This window comes from Motacilla alba, chromosome 3 (assembly GCF_015832195.1).
Source record: "Motacilla alba alba isolate MOTALB_02 chromosome 3, Motacilla_alba_V1.0_pri, whole genome shotgun sequence".
NCBI lineage: Eukaryota > Metazoa > Chordata > Aves > Passeriformes > Motacillidae > Motacilla > Motacilla alba.
Genome location: NC_052018.1, coordinates 108,316,601 through 108,341,581, shown reverse-complemented (window position 1 = coordinate 108,341,581; position 24,981 = coordinate 108,316,601). Strand labels below are relative to the sequence as shown.

At 42.4% G+C, this 24,981-nt stretch overlaps 1 protein-coding gene across 4 annotated transcripts; it reads left to right on the top strand.

Moving 5' to 3' along the window:
* Positions 1-1,711: 1,711 nt before the first annotated feature.
* BTBD3 (BTB domain containing 3) lies at positions 1,712-20,575 on the top strand. Of its 4 annotated transcripts, none has more exons than XM_038133180.1 (5): positions 1,712-1,766; positions 12,963-13,227; positions 13,780-13,870; positions 14,370-14,488; positions 18,368-20,575. In XM_038133180.1, exons 2-5 carry the CDS (start codon positions 13,085-13,087, stop codon positions 19,398-19,400), a joined length of 1,386 nt encoding a protein of 461 aa, XP_037989108.1. In that variant the 5' UTR covers positions 1,712-1,766; positions 12,963-13,084; the 3' UTR covers positions 19,401-20,575. The 4 variants fall into 4 exon arrangements, with proteins under 4 accessions (XP_037989108.1, XP_037989109.1, XP_037989110.1 ...); XM_038133181.1 differs by lacking the exon at positions 1,712-1,766 and adding an exon at positions 1,780-2,071; XM_038133182.1 differs by lacking the exon at positions 1,712-1,766 and adding an exon at positions 2,133-2,152.
* The last annotated feature ends 4,406 nt before the right edge of the window (positions 20,576-24,981 follow it).

The following is a 24,981-nucleotide window of genomic DNA, read 5'->3' as shown; positions in this document are numbered from 1 at the left end:
AGCTCTCTTCTTCAGAGATATCGGTGCATGTACAGAAAAACAGATAACTTTTTTTCTTAGAGGGCAAATCCTCAAACAGGTTGGTTGCGATAAGCCATAAATGTGCCTGAACCTCCATGGGATTCCTAATTTTAAAATTAGGTCACTTCTAATTTATTTTGTTTTAAAAAAAAAATGATGTTGTTCGTTGTCTCCCAGCTTATCTCATCTTGCATGTGCAGCTTGAATATGCTTCAATTCAGGCACTAATGACATTTTTAATTAAAAAAAAAGAAAGTGGATTTGACTTTTTTTGAGGTGTTATAAATACATATTATAACATTGGCTTTTTGCAAATATTAAAATTGATGCTGTATGTAAAATGTGAATGCAATATGTAATATTACATGTAGTATGTAATGTAATGCTATACGTAATATATATATGTACATATTACTATATATAATTACATATATTGCTATATGTAATATGGAATGTTAATGGAATATGTAATGCTATATGGGAAATGTTAATGTAATATGTAATATTACATGTAAATGTATGTAATATAATGCTATATGTAATATATGTAATATATATGTACATATTACTATATATAATTACATATATTACTAAATGTAATATGGAATGCTAATGGAATATGAAATGCTACATTAATATATGTTAATATATAACATTGTGTTATATATTAATGTAATGTAATTACTAATGTAATGTTAATATATAACATTAAAGTAACTTTGCTGTAAAGATACAGGGGGTTTTTTTATTTCTCTTGTTAACTAAACTTGGACATAGTAGTGAAATAGCTGACACAGTGTTAAAGTGCTGCTTGGTTGGGATAACATTCATGTGGTGAAGACCCCTGCTGCTGACACGCCAATTATCAGCGCCCGCTGTCTGTGGAAAATAAGGACCAAAGCCCAAACTGGAGGTGATAACAAGAACAGACCAAAATCACAGCCGAGAAATGTGCACGCTCTAAAAAGGCAGGCCCGAGGAGGAGCCATGCTAAACAGTTCTTGAGGGAAAGTTTTAATATGTATGATTTTTTATGAATATGCAGTAGACTGATGCAATGGAAAGGGTATTTAAAGAGCGTCTCTGAAATTGCAGGTGTGCTCTTGGAGGAATGCCAATCGCCCTGGTAGCGAAATCTTTGCTTTATTTTCTTCCTGTTACCCTTTATTAAACTTCTGAATTGTTACAGGGGAGTGAACCTGGTTTTTCACTGAAGGTATGGTGCTAGGTTGTCTCCCAACTTAGCTCTTAGGTGAAATCACAAGTCTGGGCTGCATGAATTTGCTACACCTTCGGGCACTAATGTGATTTCTAATTGGGGGGGGGAAAAAAAAAGGGAAAAAGAAAAAAAGAAAAAAAAACAAGAAAAAACAAGAAAAAAAGGAAAAAAAAAAGAAAAACAAAGAAAAAAAAAGAAAAAAGACAGAAAAAAAAAAAAGAAAAAAGTGTCGTTTGTTTCCCAACTCAATTTGGAGGTAAAATCCCAATTCTCACTGGTAACCCGTGGTGGGGTGTGGGGGGTGACCCCAGTGCCCTCTTGCAGGGCGTGGCCACATTTTTTGGGAGCTCCTCCCTCCGGGCGGGGCGGGCGCGGGAGAGAGGGGGCGGGGCCGGGGGGCGGGGCCGGGGCCTGGGGGCGGGGCCACGCGCTCTCTCGCTCTCCGGCGGGGGTGGGCGGGGCCGCGCGCGCGCGCGCCGGCGCGAGGAGGGGCCGCGCGCGCGCGCCGCCCCGGGAGCGCCCTCAGGTCAGTGCGGGGTGGGGGACAGCGGCAGGGGGACGGCGGCCGGGGGACGGCCGCGCCACCCCTTCCCTCTCCATCCCCCGGGATGTGGCGGCCGATCCCGCTCCCCTCACGGGCTGCGCGGCGGCCGTGCCGGCGGGGAACGGGCTCGCCGCGCCCCGCGGAGGCGCCGCCGTGAGGGGCGGGGCGGGGCGGGGCGGCCGCACCTGAGCGCCGGCAGCGCGGGCCGTCGGTGAGGGGAGCGGGGCCGCCCGGCGCTCCCGCACAAAGAGCCGCCCCGGGCACGGCCTCTGCCTGGGTGTATCGCGGTGCGTGTCCGCAGGCGGGTGTCGGTGTGCCCTCGGTGCCCCTTTGTGCAGCAGCGGGGTGGGTTCGCGGCGGTGCCGGAGGTGAGCCCATGGAGCGGGCTCGGGAGGAGCCCTGGCTGCGCCCAGGCTGGAGCGTGCACCGGGAGGCAGCCCAGAAGTTGGGCTTTGGGGCTTTTTTCCTGCTTAAAGAAAAGCTCTTTTGTCAAAGAAGTACTTTGAGCATTAATTGGGTAATCTTCTCGGAGGCACAATTAATAGTTGCGCCCGGTTTGGCGTAAATACCTGCTCGCTTCCCCGCGCTGTTGGCCGAACTTCTGATGTACCTGTCTCTGAAGGGTCGCTAGTTTCACCTAAGGGCCCAGACCTTCACATTCCCTCCTTTTCCTGTTTGTTTGGAGAAAGGCACCTGTGAACTTCGAGGTTTATAAATTCAGTTCGTTGTGGTGTTTCCAGAGTGCTGCAGCATTTTAAAACAGGAGGGAGTGGTGGCTTGCTGGGAGTTCGAGGAGAAGTTTGGATTGAAGTCGAGATACCTAAGTGTTCCTGAAGTGTGGTTACTAACATGCCTAACTCAACAGGCTGTCTCATCTGAGAAGTGCTGGCGCAGATTTTTTCCCTTGTAGTTAGTCCTCACAGTACTTTGTTTTCAGCATGGGATGAGCGTGTTAAATTTTAATCTGTGCTCTGTTTTTTTTTTTTTGTTATGGAGAGATGGTGCTGGGTTATAGGTGTACAGTGCTTTATTTGGCATTGCTTAAACTTTTATGCCAGAGTTGGGCTCAAAATTACTTTTGCTTTAGTGGGAGAAAACTGGTCTCACCATTTCCTACAGAATGTGTGTGCTGGATGTCACAGTGTGCAGTACCTGCAGTTTACTGGGTATTTTAGCTTTGCAAGTCAAATCTCTTAGGGCCTTCATTTGAACTAAGTTCTGCAGGATTGCCAAAGTTGAATGTCGACTGTAGTACTTTTTTTTCCCCCCATTTTAAATCCCCCACAGTAATTACACCGCTGCTAACTGCACAATAACTTCCCTTGTGTTTCCCTGCCAGTGATCCTCAGCTCTGCCCCAGAGGAAACACCTTCCAGAAGCAACATGGGATTCGTTTAGCTTGCCCTTTAAGGCTGGGGGAAAAACCTGCAAGTTGCAACAATAATTTTTATGTTTTGGCCACTTGCTTGTTAGAGCTTGTGAGCAGATATTTTTTTCCTAAATTTTAAATGAAAGCAGCAGTCCTAGGGTAGGCTCAGTTAAAACAGAGGTCTGAGATAAAACAGAGATGATGATAACAGGCCATGTGTTATGTTGCCAGAAGAAATTTAGATCACCTGTTGTAGAAACTTGTGCAAATATTGCAGCAGAATATTGTTTATGCCCAGCATTAGCTTTCTCTGACAATTCAAAATGATTCTGCCCTGATACTGTCTGTGGTAACGCCTCAGACTTGACTGGCTGTTGTTCTGTTTTACAAATGTTCAGGTACCTGAGATGTGTGGGAGCTCTGTTTTGTGAGGCATTTAAACAAGTGATGAAGCAGCAGTTTCTATCTCAAAGGGCTGCTGGATGAGGCAAAAGGGGGATATAAGAGATGGGAATGTTGGAAGGAAAAGATTACAAGCTTTTTGTGGTGGAAGTTGTCACTGGTTGTGTTTTCTGCCATTAAGTTTGAATTCTAGTCCCCACCTTGGTTACAAAACCACTTTTTATGTGTGTGTCAGAAAACTGAGAGGAGAGGCTTAAGTAAGACATCAATGCATTCAAATTTGCAAACTTCCCATTTTTGGGTCCTGGCTCGTGTATTTTCTGATCCTGCTGCCCTCTCTGAGTTTGATATCTCAGCAAGCTGCTGTGAAAACCCGGCCAGTCCAACACCTAGAAAGTGTTTTAAAACATTTTAAAACACTGGGGAGCTGGTTGGCAGTCTGTGAGTATGTGTGGGGTGAAGACCAGCAGCAGACAGATTTGGAAGGTATCTAATGAGACATCACCTTGCTGCCTGTACCCCAAGATTACCTGATATCCTGAATAAATGTTTCACTAGAGGATCATGTACCACTTCAATACCAGGCTGAATGACTTGTTGATAACATTGTTCTGTGACAGGATATTTATGTACCAGGCTACACTCCGTATAACCAGCCTAGCTGCACTTTCCTCTTCACATCCAAAGCAATATAAAGGAGTAAGTTTCTTTTAAAATGTCATTCTCTGGCATTAGAGCTGTCCTGCCTCTGCTCGGGTGCAAGGGTTTTCTGAGAGTATGAAAGGAAAGCAGTCCTTCAGGCAGGTGGCATGTTTGCTTGTCTGAGAGGTGTGAGGATTCCTTAGAGCTCTCTGCCTCTTGCCTTTACACTTCTACGAGACCAAAGTGGTACTGCCCCATGTACACCCAGAAAAAGTAAAGGTTTTCATACTATGTAAAAGTTCATGCTACATAAAACTAATGGGTATTTATGTTTATTGTGCACAGTCCCCTAATTATGTTGTTCTGTTTGATTACTTGCCCCTTCCTTAGTTTTTCTCAGCTGCAGTTCTGAGGTGTCACAAAATTCCTGTAAGGAAGAAGATTTAAGATATCCTTAAAATACATCTTAAGGCACAAAAGTGTGTTCTGAAACCAGAATTTGAGCAGTATGTATGTGTTTTTTTTTTTTTTTTTGAAAATCCATGATGGTGCAGTAGCTGCCATCCACTTGTAAAGAGGAGGAGAAACTGATGGAAATACTGAAGCATAACTGACTGCTGAGGAAGGCAAGTGGGACTGAACTATGTGCAGCAAAGGAAAATAAGTCTGATTTTCTCAAGCAGTGGATAGGAGAAAAATTTGGGAACATCTTTATCTCCCTGTGGATTCGAGCAGAGGCTGTGTGTGCTGGAAGAGTCTGGAGTCAGTTGAGGGCAAGTAACAAGATACACAGCTTCTAATGTGTGGCAAAGAGAGAATCATTCTGGACAGTGCAGTTCCATGGATGTCATGCCTGTTCCATTCCTTGAACTATTTGGATTAGGCTCAGGTTAGCAGCAATCAGTCTCTCATATCTAAAAATTTGGGTTAGTAGACAGTTGTAAAATCACTGCTGAAGTTGTTACTCATTGGTTTTAGTTCTCACTTTTGAGAAGCACCACTGTGGCTGAGAATGCATTTCTCATCAAAGGCTTGGTTTGCCAGTGTCCTGACCTGTTCTTCTTTCGCTGTCATGATTTTCCTCTTCTGTAATTTCAAATGCAGTGGGAAGAAGACGCTGTACCAGACTCTTCCTGTTTAGCACCTTGAATGCTGCCAGCTGTGATGCTCTGCTGCTGTGAACACACAGTTTGCTCCTCTCCTGTGGGCTTTTAATCTGTGTAGTCCCTAACCTTGCCTGGATGTAAAACCCTAATGTGGTTTTCCATTACAGACCCGTACATTACAACACCTAAGTAAGCTTTCCAAAAGTCCCCTCTGTTCTGCTTACCCTCGTTGAAGGTGCTGTTGCCATGACAGTCCCAGGGGACTGAAGCGTGCAGGCCACAGAGCTGGTGTGGTTGTGCACCGTAGCAATATCCTCTCCCTGCTTCTGTCCCACTGGGAGCTTCAGCACAATGGTGTGATGTGGTGAATGTAGCTTACCTGCACATGAAAAACGTAGTTATTGAGTTATTCACCAACATAATTAACTGTGATGCAGTTCCTCTGTGGCTACTCATGGAGTAGTTACTTCTGGTGCTGTTGTGAGACCTTTCCTCTCTGAGGAAGGGCCTGTTTACATTTTCATTCTTCAGACTTATGTGTGCAGGGGAGCAAAGGCATTTGGGAACTGCTGATGTGAAGGAGCAGCAGCTTACAGCCTGCCCTTCAGAGAACAGATATTAATTTAACTATTGAAAACAATGGTTTGTGAGCCAAGTTAAAATTAGCAAAAGGTTTGTCTACAGAGGTGAGGTCTGTCTGCAAGATTGGAAGTTCTGTCTGTAGTCATCTGATCTGACCTCTCCCTTGAAGCAGGCAGCATGTGAGTGCTGTTGTTGTGGTGGTTTTTCTGAAGTGTGCTAAGATCACTAGCTTCTTTCTCACAGGGCACGGAAGGATCATTAAATGCTAATGACTTTTGATTACTGTTGACCTTAGTCAATTTACAATTAGTGACCCAGAGATGAAAACCACTGTATCTCATTACCAATTTCCTGAGCTATCTGAGCTTTCCTTTGTCAGTCAGTTTTGGTAAGAGGCACGGTAGAATTAAAGTTGACCTTTGCCTTAGAAAAAGGGTTGAGTGCTTTCAGGTTTGCAATATCATGTTTATAAATAAATAAATGGCAGCCACTAAGAAAGAAGTTAATTTTTGACCCCACAGACTGTCAAGAGCAAAGCTCTATGTGAAATGAAATGGACAAGCTTGAGTAGCCACGATGGGGAGCAAATGTATAATTTGTCTCTTTTAAATTAGTAGCAAAACGGTTTATCTCCTGTAACCTTGAATTGAATTTTCCTTTTGTGGTTGCAGGTTTTCTCTTCACAGAGCACATTTATAATTCTTCGTTTCACTTTGAACTATCAAGAAACAAGTTAATGCACATAGAATGCATTGCAAATTTTGCTCTGAGATATTTTCTTCCTGCAGCTCCCAAACTATGATATTGGGGAATATCTCTTAGCAGGTTTGTCAAATCATATATATTATATTGTAATGAAGCATTTGACATTATTTTGTACCATATTCCCAGAAGAGAATGTCTGTGGGGTAATTCACTGCGATGGGATCAAGCGTATTGTTCACTGCAGGTTGTCTAAATGCAGCCCTTCCTTGCCACAGCTGTGGTTTATATGGACTGTCATTCCTGCAGCAGGCATGGCCTTCAAATCACAATGACAATACAAGAAAATGTTGAACTTTTTTTTTCTCACTCTGATGCATTATTTTGGTCCATCACGGAAGAAAACCTTTCACTTTAAAAGATCCAGCATAGCAAAGTGTTTGGGGCATAAATATTAAGTTATTCAACCTCTCACTGAAGTTAGATTGCAGGCTTTAAGCAGCCAAGCAAGAAAGGTAACAGGAAAAAATGAGGAGATGTTGCAGGTGAGATAGGAACAGGCTCATGGAAAGTAACTTGAAATTAATACAAAGAAGTGCACATTTATTTGCAAGTAAATATAGGAGTAGATATTAATGTTGTATGTTTTGTTGTGATTGCTTAATGACAAAAAAGATTTAATAGAAAGGCTGCTGTTGTAGAGAGACTAAAACAAATATCATGTATCATGCTCGGAAATACTACAGGAGTACAAAGTAGTTGTGAATATTCATTCTTTAGGTTTCTATTTTATGTAAATTGGTGTTTGCCTTTTGACTAGGCTGCTCAGGACTTTCTGCTTTTGTTTTCTGTGAAGCGTTTAGGGCATTTAGGAAGAAAAAGTAAAAGCTATCTTAGTGGATAATGTTATGCAAAGTATTTAAATACTCATAAACACTAAGCAGTTAAGAATATTTGGTAACAGGTATGTTGCTAACATAGCATGAGTTCTATATAAAAATACTATTTAATTATTTTGACTTTATTTTGAAGTTTCTAGTCTTGGTTCAAGATGCAGTTCTACTCTGCTACTATTCTACTCTTTCACAACTCTTCACTATTCTGGGATTTAATTGCTTTTTTTTAGCATCTATTTTGGCTTCTTTGAGAGTCTTTACAATTTTGCCCATCTTTCTTCCTGCTTTTGGTTTCCTTTTTTATTTTTTATTTTTTTCCCATACAAAACCTGACTAAGACATCATTGCCACTTTTCCATGCAGCTGACCGAAGTAGATGCCATCTTGGTTTCTTCCAGTGCTGCCAATAGGAAACTTAGGAGAGAGGAGATTGGAAGTTTTTGTCCACTGCAATGCATTTTTTTACTTGAGGAAATGAAGGGTAGAGCTATCAGTGCCCTTTCCAAATTTATTTTCACAAACAGAAGGGTTGGAATGGTGATTGGGAAGGACTCTTCTAAGTGACTAAATAATTCATGGACAGGTAAACAGAACAAGGCACCACAGCTGTGTGGGTTTGGTTTATTGAGGTGTTCTGTTGGTTTAGTTAGTTTTTGAACATGTATATTCCATTTTTAAATGAGTGCTTTAAATTAGAGTGCTGAAGTTAACTTAAATTCAGTGAAAGCTAGCGGTGGACAGACAGGTAGATTTGTTAAACAGTAACATTGTGTGTTTATTTTGGTTAATCAAGATGTGTCATCTGAAATTTGTTTCCTTGTAGGGAGAAATCGAGGATTTAAACAATGTTAATACTTTATAGGCATAGTAACTGCCAAAGAAGACATTTGGCAATTTTACAGAAAAAGAAATATATGCATTTACTCATTGCTTACTAAGAAGTCTTTCCTTTATTCATGATGTGGTTGTAATAAACAATTGGGAATTTTAATGAAAGCTTGTTTTTTTATAGAATTGTGTAGCTCATGTTGCTACATGAGGAACAGGCCTGTAAATGAGAGATGTACAAAAACTCAGCTTGTTAGAAGGAGAAAAAAAGATAGAAACTCTTTGGTATGCTTGCTATTGCAGCAGGAGAAACTGATGAAGTATGAGGAAGAATACTCCCATCAGGTCTGGAAATTAAACTGATTTCCCTATTGGAAGTTACCTTTAGAAAGGCATAATTACAGTAGTACCATGCTATTAAAAGTTGTACCAAGAGCTGGGCTTTACTGTGACTCCTGTGCCTCACAAGGTGCATTATGTTCTTAAGGGATAAATAAGCTGGGATGACAGGTGTGTTGCACACACTTGGGTTTGAACAGCAAAATTGCTGCTTCAGTTCACAATGTTTAGTCAGGAACTGATTTCCAAGGGCTCCTAACCTGCTCCTAATCCGCTCCCCCCCGGAAGGGGCATGAAACTTGGTGGGTAGTATATCAGACTGGGAATACAGTCTTTTGCTTTATTCTTCTGGCATTTTGAATATCCATTAGGCCAGTGTAAAGATTTAAGCATGGAATTTCCTATACCCTTTAAGTTGAAATATTTCTGGTCTGACTACTTTGCTTGTAAAATAAAAATTAATGTGCCTTTGAAGAGCTGTATTTCCCTTTTTCTCAGTTGTATATATCAAGTTTAGTTCTGTTAATATATAATTAATGAAGAAAAATGAGACTGGCTGAAGAAGATTAGGAGCACATTGTAATAAGATTTCAGAAATGGATAGTTCTATGGGTCAGAGAAGGTGCCCTTCCTTGATCCTCCTGTTGGAGACTAGGGATTTTGACTGGTCTTTCAACAGGCAGCAGTTCATGGGTTGTTTTTACTGACTGCAGTGTATTGAGTTCTAAATTTATTAACAGTATTTGTATAGTAAAACCACAAAACACCGTTGTATGAAAGGAAATGGAAGCTGCTGCCACAACAGAAAGAACAGGGAGTGAGAATTGTCACAGCATATGCCACAGCACATGCTGCAGTCCAGACTGCCATGACACACAGAGCATCACCATACAACATCAGAAGGCTTCAACCCATACAGAGTAGCACCAGACCACATCAGAAGGCTTCAGGTATCTGCCCTTTAGCCCAGCCTTTTATGCCCCTCGTGTTGATGCCGTGCCCCTGTGTGCCCTCTGCTCCCTTTGGTGGTGGCTCAGCGCACCTGGGCGCTCCATGGCTCACTGCTGTCAGTGCTGCTCGCCTCTGCTCACAGCTGTGCCCACTGGGGATGGGGCTCAGCCACAGCCCCACTCCCAACCACCACAGACTGAGTGCCTGCAGAGAACAGCACAATAATTCTTTGGGGGTTGTTTTTCCCGTTTCATATCCATCTAATGAGTAGTTTATGAGATGTGGTTCCTGAGGTGATGAAGTGCAGTGGAAGGTGGTATGAACCTGTAAGAGGTTTGTAGTTTTTCATAGGAATTCTATGGAAGTCTAAATCTATTTAGATTCTGTTCTGGAATCTGTGCTATTTTCTAGTTAGAGCAGACCAGGTTTTAATGGGTGGCTTAAGAGCAGGCAAAGATGGCTTTTTATTTACTGGGCTGGATTTTTAATCTGTTGTGCAGATACTTCTTGTCTACTGGGGTCTGTCTGACTTCTGAGTTCAGGCAGAGCATGCTTCAGCTGCAGCTTCTCTCTCCTTTCCTTTCCCCAAAAGCACAACATGCTGTGCATGTGTGGTGTGCTCCAGAGCTCGAAGGTTGGTGGATTCCTGTGGGTTCACATTTACAATCTGTCTTTCCCACATGGAGTTAACTGGTCAGCCTGTCCCTCATTCTCCTCATCTCCTGTAGCCTCCCAGTGACCTTATCTAGTACGTGTGTAAAATCTTTGGATTTGTCCTGGTCATTGGTTTGAAGAAATGTGCAGAGACCTTGATTTTTATATACTTTGGGAATCTATAAAATGGATTTGTGGAATGACAATCAAATCTCCCAACCCCTGCTGTCTTTTGCCTTCTGCCAACTGCAATGCTGAGAACCAGATTTTCTGGAGTCTGTAGTTTTCTGTATCTTTAAGAGGTTTTTTAAAAGATTTCTTCCTTTTGAAATGTTTGTCCTGTGCAGTGGCAAAAGGGTTATTGTTGTAATTGGAAGGGCTGGAAATTTACATAAGGAGAGGAAAAGAAAACTTAGACAAACACAACAAACTCAAATTCTGTGCTGGGAATACCTGCTGTGTTCCTGTTATAAACTCAGCTGTGAGCAGTTATAAGATCCCATCTGTGGGATGAGTTTCTTCTCCTTTACCCCTTCTTCTCCCTCTCTGTAGTCCAAAATGTTTTAGGTTTTTAGTTTCCCTTCCCAGTCAGTCTATTGCAGATAAAAAAGAAAATGTGTGGAGGAGAGAGAAAGGGTTGCTAGAAATAATTTCTTTGTAAGTTACATAACCTCCCCTCAATGTATTTAGGAATGTGTCCCTGCCTTTCAGGCATAACCCACCATCTTCCTTTAAAACAAGCAGTCAAGGAGATTTTGCACTGAGATGTTGGATTGTGAAATGTAGCAGCTGAGGCATGGACACGTCTCCCTGTGTTCCCCCTTGCATGGGCAGTGCCTTCGGACAGAGAGGACAGATGTGTCTGGGCATGGCATCATCCCCAACCACTGCAGCAAAGCCTCCAGATGGCCAGTGAGTGCTTGGTGTGGAGCATCTCCCAAGGAGACCTGGTAATCTTTGAGATACCAGCACATTCTCAGGTTAAAGACACTCTGAGTGTGTGTTACACAGCCACAGCTGTGATTCAAGCAGTTGGGATGGAGATTGAATAAACAGCCTGAGTAATATTTCTGCTTGAGTCAGTGGCAGATTTGTCAGGGGCTTCAACAAGATTTCTTCACCAACCTTTTATCACTTTAATTTCCCTGCTGTACTCTTGTCCAGCAAAACTAATTAAGGCAAAATGTGGCTAAATTAGCTTTGAAAGCAGGTTTTTTTTTTTCTTTAAAACTGAAAGTAGTTATGAAATCATATTTTAACTATCTGCTCCCCAGTATTTTAAGGTGTGATATGTTGACACCTCATACCAAGTATTTTTTATTTCCCTGCTTTTATTTTTAAGTGGCTATGCTTACTTTTTGGTGGTTTTTCTATACGCTTGACCTGCTATTAAAGAAATCTGATCTAAATTTAAGTTCTAAGCAAACTAATGACTAAAAATTAGACTTACTTCCTATTTGAATGGTTTGGTTGGCATAGCTTATATTCTGTTTATTTCAGAAAGTATTTGTGACTAAAATCCGTCTGTTTGCATCTCAAGGAGTGATTTTTGCCTGAGACCCTCTAAGTCATTCAGACCCTTTCATTTAATGCTTTGAAATATTGATTAAATACATTCACTCTGGTTTGCTTTAATCTGATTACACATCCAGAAGTTTTCTTCTGATGTGGCGCAGCCATGTCTGGTGTAAGCTGGCTTAATTAGCACTGCTTAGTGATTGGGGACCCCTGTCAAAGGCTGTTATGTTATCTGGAAACAGAAGGAGTTAAAGCTGAAGCTGTGACCTCATCCCCGTTCATGTTACACCGGAGTAGAAGCCGCGCTGAGAGGGATCCTTTGGCTGCATCGCTGGCTGTGCTGCTCCTTGATTGCTTTAATTCGGGTCTGATATCTGTCGCACGCTCGCTGAACAGCCCTTACAGGAGGGATTTGTGGGAATGCTACAGGCAAAGGAAGCTGTGCTAATACCGAGTGCCCGTGGAAATAGCTCTCACGGCAATAGACTCAGATCTTTCTACCTGATTTCAACTTCTTACTGCTTCGCCTGGTGAAAATTGAAGCGGCACCGAGGAGAGCTCACACGCACAGAGAAACACTCCCGCACTCCCGCAGCCGCGCGTGCCACTGATTCCATCCCATCCTTGCCGCCGGCTGCGTGGGAGCTGCGGGAGCGCCGCTGTGGCTTTAACGTGGCAGCGGCGCAGGCTACAATAGGTGTCACTGTGTGCGAGCCCAATCGCGCTCGGTGCCTGCAGCCATTGGCTCCGCGCTGCCGGCCCCGGCCGCCCGGCTGCCAGTCCCGCTCCGCTCCCTGCCCTTCCCGCACAACTTGGGCTCGCCGGCAGCCTGGCACCGCCGCCGTGCGCTCCTCCTGCCCTCCGCCCCGGCTGTAGCGCTGCCAGGCGGCTCCTGATCGGGAAAGCTGGAAGGGAAGAAAGCTGGCAGGAATGATGGGGATGTATTTAACGGTTCGAGTACTGGATCAAACTTAAACTCAGTTTCTTACTCTAGGTGCTGGAAAGGTCACCTTGTCTTGCTGGAAAAGAAGCAGACTCTCAGCTCTGCTGCTTTCGGTGTTACAGCTTCCACATAGGTTCCTAAATGATCCTAGCTAGTTAGGCTGTCGGTCTTAACTCACGGGTATACTGATGGTAGATGAGAAAGGAAAGAACATGAAATGTCTCACCTTCTTCTTGATGCTTCCAGAGACGGTCAAGAACAGGTCTAAGAAGAGCTCTAAGAAAGGAAATAGCAGCAGCAGTAGCAACAGCAAATTGCCTCCAGTTTGCTATGAAATCATTACCTTGAAGACCAAAAAGAAGAAGAAGATGGCTGCTGATATTTTTCCCCGAAAGAAACCAGCTAATACTAATACAACTGCTGTCCAGCAGTACCATCAGCAGAATCTCAATAACAACAACACTATTCCTGCGCCTAATTGGCAAGGACTTTATCCGACCATCAGAGAGAGGTAAGTTCAGGGCAGGTTTTTTTGGTGTTTGAATGGAGAGGTGAAAAGTAGCAAAATGTCCAGAATGCTTTTATTTGCTGAAGAAAACACTTTTATTTGTTTGGGCTTTTTTTCCCCCTGCATGCGTGTGGGAAATAAGAATTTTGGTAATGGAAAAATATTTGAGTATCTCTTTTCCAGTCAGTGCATCTGTTTGAGTTAATAAAAACGTTGCTGAAAGCTGCAGCATACCCATAAAGATCTCCTTTTAGACCTCAGTGGGGATTTTCAGTGATAAATGCTCTGGACTTTGATTTCCACTTCTTGGAAAGTTCTCAGAAGTTTGGGGGTTTGTTTTATTGCACCCACACACACCAGAAACACTTTTACCTCCTTAGTATTTTCTCTGCTGTGTTTGTGCAATGATGTGTAAAGCAGCTGGAAGCAAAGCGTGACCTGCTTCTCTTTGCTAACAAGCAACTTGAAGTTGTTAAAAAATCAAATTTCTTGGGTCTGGGACATGCAGAGAGAGTTCCTGGATGCCACAAATTAACATGCTACCTCTGTTTGTAGAAATGCAGTGATGTTCAACAATGACTTGATGGCAGATGTTCATTTTGTGGTCGGGCCACCAGGTGGGACCCAGCGGCTGCCAGGACACAAAGTAAGCAACAGCTGCATGATCCGCTCGGGTGGGGAGAGCCAGAGAGAGCTCCCACAGTTACAGCAGGACAGAGCGTGGGAGGCTCAGCTCTTCTGGGACAGGCAGCAGTCTGTGTTTGGAAAGGCCACATGCAGTGGGATAATCTCTCCCTGGCTTTTCTTTGTGTTTTTGGTTAAACAGCACATTTGTTGGGCTAAGGCAGTAAAGTTAGGAGTACTGATTTGTGCTGTTGATTAATGCTGCTCTTGAGATTTCCTAGAAACAGTTAACTTGTGTGGTGGAGGCGAGCGTTTTCCAGTAGCTAATGCATCTGTGCCCAGGAGAGTAAAATACAAGGAAAACGTGCAACTTGTTCTTAACTTGGGCTTCATTTCTTACTGAAGTGTGTCTGTAGAGCCTGTCAGTGCAGCCCAGTTTGCTCAGAGTGGTTCTCCCACATTGTTTGTGTTGGCAGTGTTTTCAGTTCAAAGCATGAAATAAGATTTCCCTTTCTCAACAGTATGTCCTGGCTGTTGGGAGCTCTGTATTCCATGCAATGTTTTACGGAGAGCTTGCTGAGGACAAAGATGAAATCCGTATACCAGATGTTGAGCCTGCTGCTTTTCTTGCAATGCTGAAGTAAGCCTCATTCATCTGCTGGATATGTGTTCCTGTCTGATGTATACATACCCTGCCAATGTCATAGCTGAAGTTGCATATAAACAGAAAGCAGTTGCTTGAAATATTCCTCTTTTTGTGTTTTAAACTTTCACCTAATTTTGCTCTCCCCCCCCCGTACTTCCAGGCATATGTATTAGACTAATGTAGGCAGTTGTAAATAATGACTTTGACAGGGGATCTTTGGGCACATTGTGTACTGTAATGCCTATCGATCTGATTTGTCACTATATGCTACACAAAGGAATGGAGTCACTGAAAAGGTTTGTCAGCTGTAACAAAAAACCCCAAACCAACTGTTCTACTTTGCCAGCATAGAGAAAAGTTAAAAATGCATGCACAAAGCCCCCTCAGACCCAGTAAATTGCTGGGTTTGTAGGCTGACATTGTTCCGGGTCTTTTATAAACCTGCAGCACGCAGGTCTTGTCTTAGAAAAATGACCCTCAGTTATTCAGTATAGCCTCTGAAAAATAAATTTCTCCTTAGGTATCATATCGATGTGTTTGGAAAGTGATAAAAAGGCTGTTTACATGAATAGGGGGTTTTATCTAACAAGGAAAATGAGTCAGTTTACATGATCATTATTTTTCTTCTTGCAAACTGCGTAAGAAATGCTCTCTTTTCCTAAATGGGCATAATGAAGCAACTTCCCTGCTGAATTGTCCTTGAATGTAACTATAAATTCTGATTGTTGAGGAGAAATGCCCTCTCACAGAAATGTTATGGCTTTGAGTTTTTGGCTTTTTTCCTTCAGCTGAAATAAATGCTGTTGCTTTCCTATACAAAAAATACATCAGTATCTGATAGTGATCCCTTTAATATGCTGCAGGTTTTCTTGCACGTAATGATATAATCACTTAGCTAGCAATTTATTGTGTTTCATAGATTGTTTTGATTAATTTGTGATTACAGAAGAGTTTCTTTTACATTTTTGACATTTCACTGGCATCATAGATGAGCATTTAAAGTTGCATATAGAGTTTTTATAGGTTATCATCAACATCAGGAATGTTCTGTGCAAATATCTCTCTGCCAGGAGAGCTCCACAGATGTTCTGTAGACCTGGAATATAAAGTTAAGATGTGACATTAATGCAGGGAGGTGTGTTAGGGATCTTTGCTTTGGGCCTTTTTGATTTTGTGGCAGAGCTCAGACTTCTACTTTACTTTCATGCTGAATTTTACAAATCACAAATACAAGATACTTGGGTTCTTCCAGCTCCCTTTCTTTTTGAGCAGCAAATCTATTTCACCGTGGCTAAACATGATGTGCCATGTAAAAACTGAATGCTTTCTGCATTTATCATTAAGAAATGTGTGCAGAAAGAAAGCCTAGAAAAGAGAGTAGCAATACTGACATCTAGGTCTTGGCATATTATTTAGCCCATGGCAATTTAGGAAACTATCTAGGAGAGCATGGCCAGAACCATGGGATTCTTCACCTTCTCAGCTTTTATTGAAAAAACCCAGAAAAAAGTTTGTGGTCTGTGTGGCTGTTGAGGTAACCTTGCCAGTGCTGTCTTCCCTGATGCAGCGTGTCTGAGGCTGCAGAGTGCCCCAGTGTCTGTGACACTGGGATGGTGCAGAGAAGGCACAGGGATGCTGCTCAGCAGTACAGGATCCACTGCATGTGGAGCTTAGGGGGAGCCACAGTCCCCTTCACTCCTCTCACGCTGGGAAACCATCCCTGTGAGTGTTTCCTGCAACTGCTGTGAGCCATGGATGGCAAGGCTCTGTTGCTACAGAGGGAGAGACTTTAGCTATGCCAAGGCAGCCTCTCCTTCACAGGCTTCTTTGCACATCATAAACTTTGTCAGGAAATATATTTAGCTTGGGTTTTTTTGGTTTTGACATCTTGCTCACGAAGTTTGGGGTTTTTTTTCCCCTGGGCCAATGAATTCTGATGGCATAAATATTTTTTTTCTGTTTTATTACACAATGGGCATTCTGACAACAAACAAGGCATTGCCAGGTGTAATATAGGAAATACCACGATGGGTAGACGTTAGTTGTTCTCCCAGTAAAACCGCTTTGACTGTTCTCTACAGTTCTAAAAACAGGGTTAAACTCATAGTCTAGCTGCCAAACTGAATCGGTGCATTAATGTATTATATCTTATCTCACTCTTGACTGTTCAAGTTAGAACTGTGATCTCATCTCATCCCAGGCTGAATGTGTTACTAAACCATCCAGCCCTGTGGTCTGGCAGAATCCCGTGTTTGAGAACAGGGTGAAACTGGAATATCAGTAATTGCAAACCAGAGCCGAGGTGCATTGGCACAGTAGGAGGCGTGGAGTATTGCTGACAGTCGATCTGTGCTGTGTCTGCTGTACATCAGCGATATTAGTTCTTTATTTTCAGGAATATTAAAATAGCAACTTTTGAACTATTTCGATTTAAAACAGATGTCATCATTCTCTGTTGTACTAGCAGGCAAAGAGAAGTAATAGAAGGGAGGGAAGAGTAGGAGAGCAATGAGGAGAATCATAAAAACAAATTAATTGAAAATGGAATTTTTTTTGGGTGGTAAAGGAGCTAAGCCTGTAACCATTGATATACAGATGGGTTCTTTGGTTTCACAAATAAGCTGAAACCAAGTAGTAAACACTAAAAATAAGCTTGGCTCTATGTAAGTTTTCTTTTTTCACTGCAAACTCTTAGATTTTATATTGCTGGAGCAGTATCTCCTCTGTGCACGGTTTCCAAGTGCGGCATGGAGAATACTATCTTACAGCTGCAAAAATACAAATAGTTATTTACAACTATAATCAGATCAGTGTAGGTGCTGATTCTTCTTTACAGGCACATCTGTTCTGCAGAAAACTCATTGTGTAGGGAAACCTGCTAACTAGAAAATTTTAATTAGTACAGGGTTGCATACAACTTGAGCTTTTTTGGAGGAAGACACTTTTATCAGCCATAACCATCAAGACTTGCTTATCCCTGTGAAGAGTGAAATTGCATTTGGCATGGTTTTAGCACATTGCATTCACCAGCTGCAAATGGAGCCCTGAAGCATGAGATATTGAAAAGAACAAACTGTACAATGCTTCATTTCTCTGAGCAATGAATCCCAGCAGTTTAGTCACATAAATAGAATTTCACCTTCATCTCTTCCACCACACTGCCATAGCAATAAAGCTTTTTTCATCCTTATGCAGTGAGACTGAGTGGAAATGCTGTGCTAGTTGAGTTAGGATGTTGTGAGCATTAAAAACCTGAAAATCTTCCATTTCCGATATGTTTCATAACCCTTTGAAAAAACCAACCAAAAACATGAGCCCAAACAAAAAAGCCACCTCTCAAAAGAACTCAATCTAGTAGTTACAGAAATGGATAGCACCTGATATACTTGAATAGCATTTCTCTTCTTAGATTACCTAGTTACTCTCTACAAACTTGTTGCCATTCCTGTGTTTGTTCATACACCTCACTGAACCATGGCTCACCATCAGGGCACAGGCAGTCCAAGAAGGACTCTGGATAACACATGTTCCAGGCTCCTGTGGTAACTGAGGGAGGCAGCCCTGCAGGAGCTCCTGCCTGGGAGCCAAGACCTGTGTGGAAGGAGCACAGAGCTGCAGGGGCCACAGTTTTTAAACAGTTGTCTCATAGCATGCACTCCAAATGGAAAGTTGGATTCACCTTAGATTTAAACCTGTTCTTTTCCATAAAGAAAAAATCTTTCTTTCTGGGCTTAATCAATACTCCCCAAAGCACTGCTTGATTTTAACGTGGAGCCATTTAAATATTCTTTGTTTATGATTTTGTATGAGTTTGTTGTTGACAAACTGGTGTTGCGTGAAGCAGCAGCATTACACCTGTGTGCTTTATTTCAGGTACATCTATTGTGATGAGATCGATTTGGCCGCAGACACTGTCCTGGCCACTCTTTATGCTGCCAAGAAGTACATTGTCCCTCACCTGGCCCGTGCCTGCGTTAACTTTCTCGAGACAAGTCTGAGCGCAAAGAATGCCTGCGTGCTGCTTTCGCAGAGCTGCTTATTCGAGGAACCTGACCTGACCCAGCGCTGCTGGGAAGTGATTGATGCCCAAGCTGAGCTCGCTTTGAAGTCTGAGGGCTTCTGTGACATTGATTTTCAGACACTTGAAAGCATTCTCCGAAGGGAGACTCTGAATGCCAAAGAAATTGTTGTTTTCGAGGCAGCTCTGAACTGGGCTGAAGTGGAGTGCCAGCGACAAGAGCTGACTGCCACCATCGAGAACAAGCGCAAGGTGCTGGGCAAGGCTCTCTACCTGATCCGCATCCCCACCATGGCCCTCGACGACTTCGCCAACGGCGCCGCTCAGTCCGGGATCCTGACTCTCAACGAGACCAACGACATCTTCCTCTGGTACACGGCTGCCAAAAAGCCCGAGCTGCAGTTTGTCAGCAAGCCCCGCAAGGGCCTCGTCCCTCAGCGCTGCCACCGCTTCCAGTCCTGCGCCTACCGCAGCAACCAGTGGCGCTACCGGGGCCGCTGTGACAGCATCCAGTTTGCTGTTGACAAGAGAGTGTTTATTGCTGGCTTTGGGCTCTACGGCTCCAGCTGTGGGTCGGCAGAGTACAGTGCTAAGATTGAACTGAAGCGACAAGGAGTTATCCTGGGCCAGAACTTGAGTAAATATTTCTCCGATGGTTCTAGTAACACTTTTCCCGTGTGGTTTGAGTACCCGGTGCAGATTGAGCCTGACACCTTTTACACAGCAAGCGTGATTCTGGATGGTAATGAACTCAGCTATTTTGGACAAGAAGGAATGACAGAAGTTCAGTGCGGAAAGGTGACTGTTCAGTTTCAGTGCTCCTCGGACAGTACAAATGGCACAGGGGTACAGGGAGGACAAATTCCTGAACTCATATTTTATGCTTGAATGGGAGTGTGTGGATACAAAGCGTTTTGCTATGAAGAACCTGTCTGGTTCAGGCCTACTGATTCTTAGCTTTTTATCTGCAGATATGTGATCAGTACAGGGAATACGTAACTAAATGCTGTGGGCAAGTTCCTGGCTTGCTGTACTTGTAGCATCATTGGTGATTAGTGTAATATTTAAACTGGAAGCTCTTAGAAACAAGCGCGTTTTAAAGGCTTTGTAAGAGGGGTGCCTGTTTGCGGGTGATGCTGACCCTTTCTTTGAATCACCGGTGAATCAACAGAGGATGTCTCCCTCTTGTATCTCACTAAACACTGTCTTCATTGATCCATTTTTTCTTTCTCCATTTTCTGCTTACTGCTTGGATTGGGGAGGTAGGCATAGAAAATGAAGAGTCTTGTTTTATAGCTCTCTCTGCTGTCTGCTCTGCAGACATTTAAAGGTTCCAGTAAACCAAGCTGCTTTTGACCATAGGGACCGGAAGAAGTCCTTCAGTTAAAAGCAGAAAAAGCACACGTTTAAACCTTCATCCTGTGATATTCTCCTGTAGCCAATTGTTTGGGATGGCTCCAGGGGAAGATGGGAAGAGGGAAGCATCTTTCAGGAAGCTCCACGGCATACCAGCCATATCCCCCCAGTGCATGGACATGCAGGGAGGAAGGGATGTGGGCTTGGCAAGTGAACTTTGGAGTTCATTTTCTAGGAATCCCACCTTGAAGGCAAGGAAGTACTTGCATGTGTTCAAATTGTGTATGCAGCTCTTGAAATTCTACTCCCATCAACTCCATGCTACATTGGAGTTGATCTGCTTTTTAAATAGCATTTCTTTGAACCCTTGCTAAATAAATGGGAATTTATATCAATCATCTGATGCAGGATAATTTTTTGTTTGTTTTGGGTGGGCTTTTTCCTTCTTCCTAAACATGGTAGAGGCAGATTTTAGAGGAACAAAAGATGTATCAATCTTGACTTGGATTTTTTTCTGTAACACAAGATTTTTTTTTTCTTTTTTTATTACCAGTGGAAATTTAGACAAAGACAGAAGGTTCCCAACTGTGGTCACGTTACACTTAGTGTATACCATCCGATAGCAGTGAGGGGGAGGAAGTCTCCCCTAATGGGTTGTTGTTGGAGCTCTTGCAATTGCTTGTGGCTACACATCAATCAGAGGATTATGGGGTCTGGAACCTTTTCCCTGCATGAGGTTTTTCCCCCAGGAAGTTACATGTCCATATCATTTTTGATGATGTAACAGGAAGTTACATGTCTGTATCATTTTTGCAAAAGTATGAGGGATACTCCTTGTATCAGGGGAGGAAACAGGTATAAATAAGAACTACAGGTGCTATTGAAACATGAGAAAATCCTTCATCCCTGCACTGGGACAGCTGTTCCTCAAAGGCTGCACTTCCCATTGTAAAGCATCTTGCTTCACCTCCCAAATGGGTTCTGTTTGTTGCATACCTTTGAACAAAATGAGAGGACCAAATGATTCTTAGACCTGCTGAAGATTTATGTTACAGTATATCAACACATTAATGTAGCATAACCCTAAATTCACTTGTCAGTTCTGGAATAAAAATGGTTTTCTCATATTATTTTACCAGTTTAATGCTGTTACTCTAAGTGTTGCTTGATGGTTGGAATCCTGGCCCCCGGCCGTCGGAAAGTGCCAAAATACATCTTTGCAGTGTCCAAAATACCATCTGAAGTAAGGAGAAGTGGAGTGTAGTCAAAGCCCGGATCTTCTCTCTAGGTAATAAAAGGAGAGCCAGGTAAAAACGTACTCCACGGATTTATGCCTTTCATCCACCTTAGCGTTTAATGTTTTGTATACATACATACTTGTGTGTGTAAGCAGCGCTCTTTCTGAAATGTAAATACCCTCAAAATACATAAAAAATGTTTTGTTTTTTGTAACAGATGTACATAATCCAGACTGTTTGTGAAATCTAAACAGAATGCTCCGTGGAAAACTCCCAGTGAGAGATTTATAAAAACCTCCAGTTACTTATATTTAGATCTACAACTGAAAATAGACAAGAGTATAAGTGGTATGGAGTGGAGAAAGAGTTGCTGAAGAGATCATAGAAAGGAATCTGAGATTGTGATGAGGTAACGGTCATCTTCTTTTAGACAACATCTGAGCAGCAGTTCCATTTATTTAGATACATTTCAAAGCAGAGAAAGATGCTAATCAGCTGATTAAATTTTTGTACAGCAAGTGGCTGATGCAGATGTAATTACTCCGAGTGATAAGCAGATTTACAGGTTGTGGTTGGTAGCGAGCTGCATTCCCATTTTTTGGTTAAAAAAACATGTGCCACAGCTGGGGGGACAAGTCAGAGAGTATTGCATTGGTTTAACTAGTCTCGAGTTCTCACTTTGAATTTATTATTTGTTTTGACTTACCTGCAAATAAAAGTGACATATCTGCTACATTCGCTAGCTGGTAGAGAAGTTCAGAGATCAGAACACTCTGTAGCTGTAATGTGTAGAAAATGAGCTGTTATTTAATTATTGTTCTTATTTGATTCTTTTATGAAGTCTTTTTGACAAAGTAGGATGAAAGCAACCTCTAGCTTAATTCCTCTGAGTCCATTCTGGGTTTTGGGAGCTGGTGCAGGGAAAGGTTTCAAGTGTGGGTAATCAAACAAAGGCACCCCAAAACACCTTTTGATGCTCACAGCATAACTTGCTTCTGAGCACTTTGTGATGCTAACAAGTACTGGGATGTAAGAAGGTGGCCAGTGCCACTCACCTTGGGATATCAGGGCACTTCAGTAGGTGTCTGAATGTGGATTTGGTTGGTTTAGCAGAAGCACCCAAGCTTGAATATGTTGAATGACATCTTGCAAGCATCAGCCCTATCAGCCTGGAATGTAAACCTAATGTCGATAGGGATCACCTTGCAGATTCTGTCTAAACTGCTCCTGGCTGTCTTTGCTACTTGTATCTTTGATTTGCTGGTGAGAGGAATCTGTGATAAGAGAGTATAATGTAATATACTTTCTGCATATCTAAAATAGTATTTAAGTAAACACTTTAATTTCTACACACTTATTGCACTGAACTATTTTGGGTTTTGTTCTTTTGTTGTGATAAACTCGGCTCACTTCAGGTCCCAGCACCCATTTGTGCTGAAGCAGTGTTTGACCTTAGCAGGCTTACAGCATATTTATAAAGGACAGATATATATAAATATATAAAGTACCTCATGTTGAATGTTATTGTACTGTATCTTTAATGTCACAGTGCAGATCTTGTTGGACTCATGAATGTGTATAATCACATTAAACATAAAAATAAAGATGATTCTTAAATGGTTGTTTCCTGCAGTATCTTTGAAGCATGAGCTGTGGAAGTCCTTACTTAGTTATCTCTTTTAACAGTTCCTATTGTTCTACAGTTGTGCAGGGATATTTGTTGAGCTTATGCATTCAGAGATCTTTTGATCCCCAAAGAAGCAAAAGTCTAAGGAAAATCAAAGAAGAACAATGAAAATGTTAATCAGTTGCATTGTAAAAAGGTTGACGATTAAGCTAATGAGCTAGAGTGAATGAATTCATTTATGTACTTTATGAAAGACCTTGTCTGCTAGCATTAATATTTTCATGTTCTATTAATATTATTAAGCATGTGGAGATGAAGGGGGAGGGTCTTTTGTTTATTCTAAAAGACAGTTGGCACAGGAAAGGCCATGCTTTTCAGTCTCTGATGTATCAGAAAGGACATGGTTAGTGCCAAGAGGCTGTTCTCTGCTGAAAAGTTAATTATATAATATTATTCAGAATTCTGAGTATTAACCGTTTTCTTCCAGGAGATTTGAGACTTCACTGACTTTAAATGTCACTTCTTTTAAAGGCTCACTTTCATGATGTCCATCTCCAAGACCTTTCATGTATTACTGGCTAATGATAAAAAATACAGTCTGATAGACAGATACGGAAATTTGAGGAAGTCTCCCCCAGAAAAAAAAATCAATGCCTTCAGAGTTCATCCAAAATTCTGATTGAAGCATGTTTACAGGCATTAAATTTGCCACTTTGGGTAAGTTGTCTTTCTAGAATTCTTACTTCAATACTTGGCACCACACTGTTCCATTCTGGATCCAGGTTCTCTTACGTGCCCAGCACTTCTCATTTGGAACTGGCTTCAAGCAGGAACTGCCCTGTGCCTTGTCCTGTACTAATGACACCAGCTCTTAAATGTGTGGCAGATATCAGCGTGGTGTGGTGCAGCAAGGACCACACTGGCAGCAGCAGCCTGGCTTGGTGTAGCAGAGAAGATTGGTGCTGCTGGCAGCTTCGGATGCTTTGGTAAACAGGTCAGAACCAAGTGGACAAGATGGATGAAGCATGGTGTGTCTCATCCAAAGGGACTTTCTCCTTTGCTTCTGCCTGAAATATGATGGGACTGATAGGACACTTGCTTTGGAAATTGATTTTAGGGAGAGCAGTGTCAGTATTGCACCCTATTTGGTGAGGTAGAGAATCACATGTCTATTTGTGCCAGCAAAAAAAGAAGTTTGAAGTGGAAATAACAAGTGCTAGGATGTTTCTGACTTGGGAGGAATTGTGCCCCAAGAGGTGCACTCACTTGTTTGTCTTGTAGTAATACTCTGCTTGATGGAGAAGGCTCCCTGCTCCCACATAGTTGGAAACTGCTGAGGAGCATGTGGCTGCTGCTTCTCACGAGGGAAAGATCCTGTCTAAAACAGGCTCTGAACACTCAGCTCTCAAGTGGAGGAACCTAGGATTTCCTGGCCTAGCAAGAGTAGCTATCCTACAGCCCAGGACAAGCTTAAGGAAGCTCAGAGAGTCTTTGGGACCTCCCAAGCCCAGCACTTGGGGGAAGCTAAGATCCTGGCCAGGGTGAGACACAATGGGCAGCTGAGCCCATCAGCAGTATTTGGCCAGGTAAAAAGCAGCAGATTTGAAAGCCAGCCTGTCCTTCCATGCTTGCAGGGAATCAGTGGCAGCAGGACTACCTGCTGATTTCCTGAAGGCAATGAAAGGAGCTGCTTTCTCAGATGGCAGTGTGACTGTGTTCAAAATAAAATTAAGAGAAGGCTTTTTGGCATGTTGCTCTGTTTCTAGAAGACTGAATTTATTTTCTCCCCAAGACTTCCTCATAAAATGAGGCCCTGGCCCAATTGAAATCAGTAGGAGTTGCCCTACTGACCTCAATAAACCCAGAATTTTCATTTGTAGTGTTCATTTTGTATGATTATTCCCAAAACACAACATAAAACTGCCAAAGAAAGGGAAATTAATTTTGAAATCCCACTGTAATCTGATTATCTGAAATAAAGGTAGAAATGTTTCTATTAAATTTTACAGAACTCCTGCTCATCAGATTTTGTGTGCCCTGCCCCCAAGCTTTTCTGCTGGGATGCTTTATCTTCAGCCATGAATCTATAGACAGAACAGTAAATTTGTACAAGGCTTTATGTATATTTTTACAGTCTGTGTGTAGAATTCTAGCACATAAGATGCATAGCGCAGATAAAGTACTTTTAAGATTAAAGTGTGAATTGCACATAGTCCCTTGACCATGAAGAAAAACTGGATTTGTTTTT

What these genes read in the sequence shown, in the direction of transcription:
- BTBD3 (XM_038133179.1), top strand. Translation starts at nt 12,905, where the DNA reads ATGGTAGATGAGAAAGGAAAGAACATGAAATGTCTCACCTTCTTCTTG. An exon ending in TATCCGACCATCAGAGAGAG is followed by an intron (nt 13,228 to 13,779) that starts GTAAGTTCAGGG and finishes CTCTGTTTGTAG; the next exon opens with AAATGCAGTGATGTTCAACA. An exon ending in GCTTTTCTTGCAATGCTGAA is followed by an intron (nt 14,489 to 18,367) that starts GTAAGCCTCATT and finishes GCTTTATTTCAG; the next exon opens with GTACATCTATTGTGATGAGA.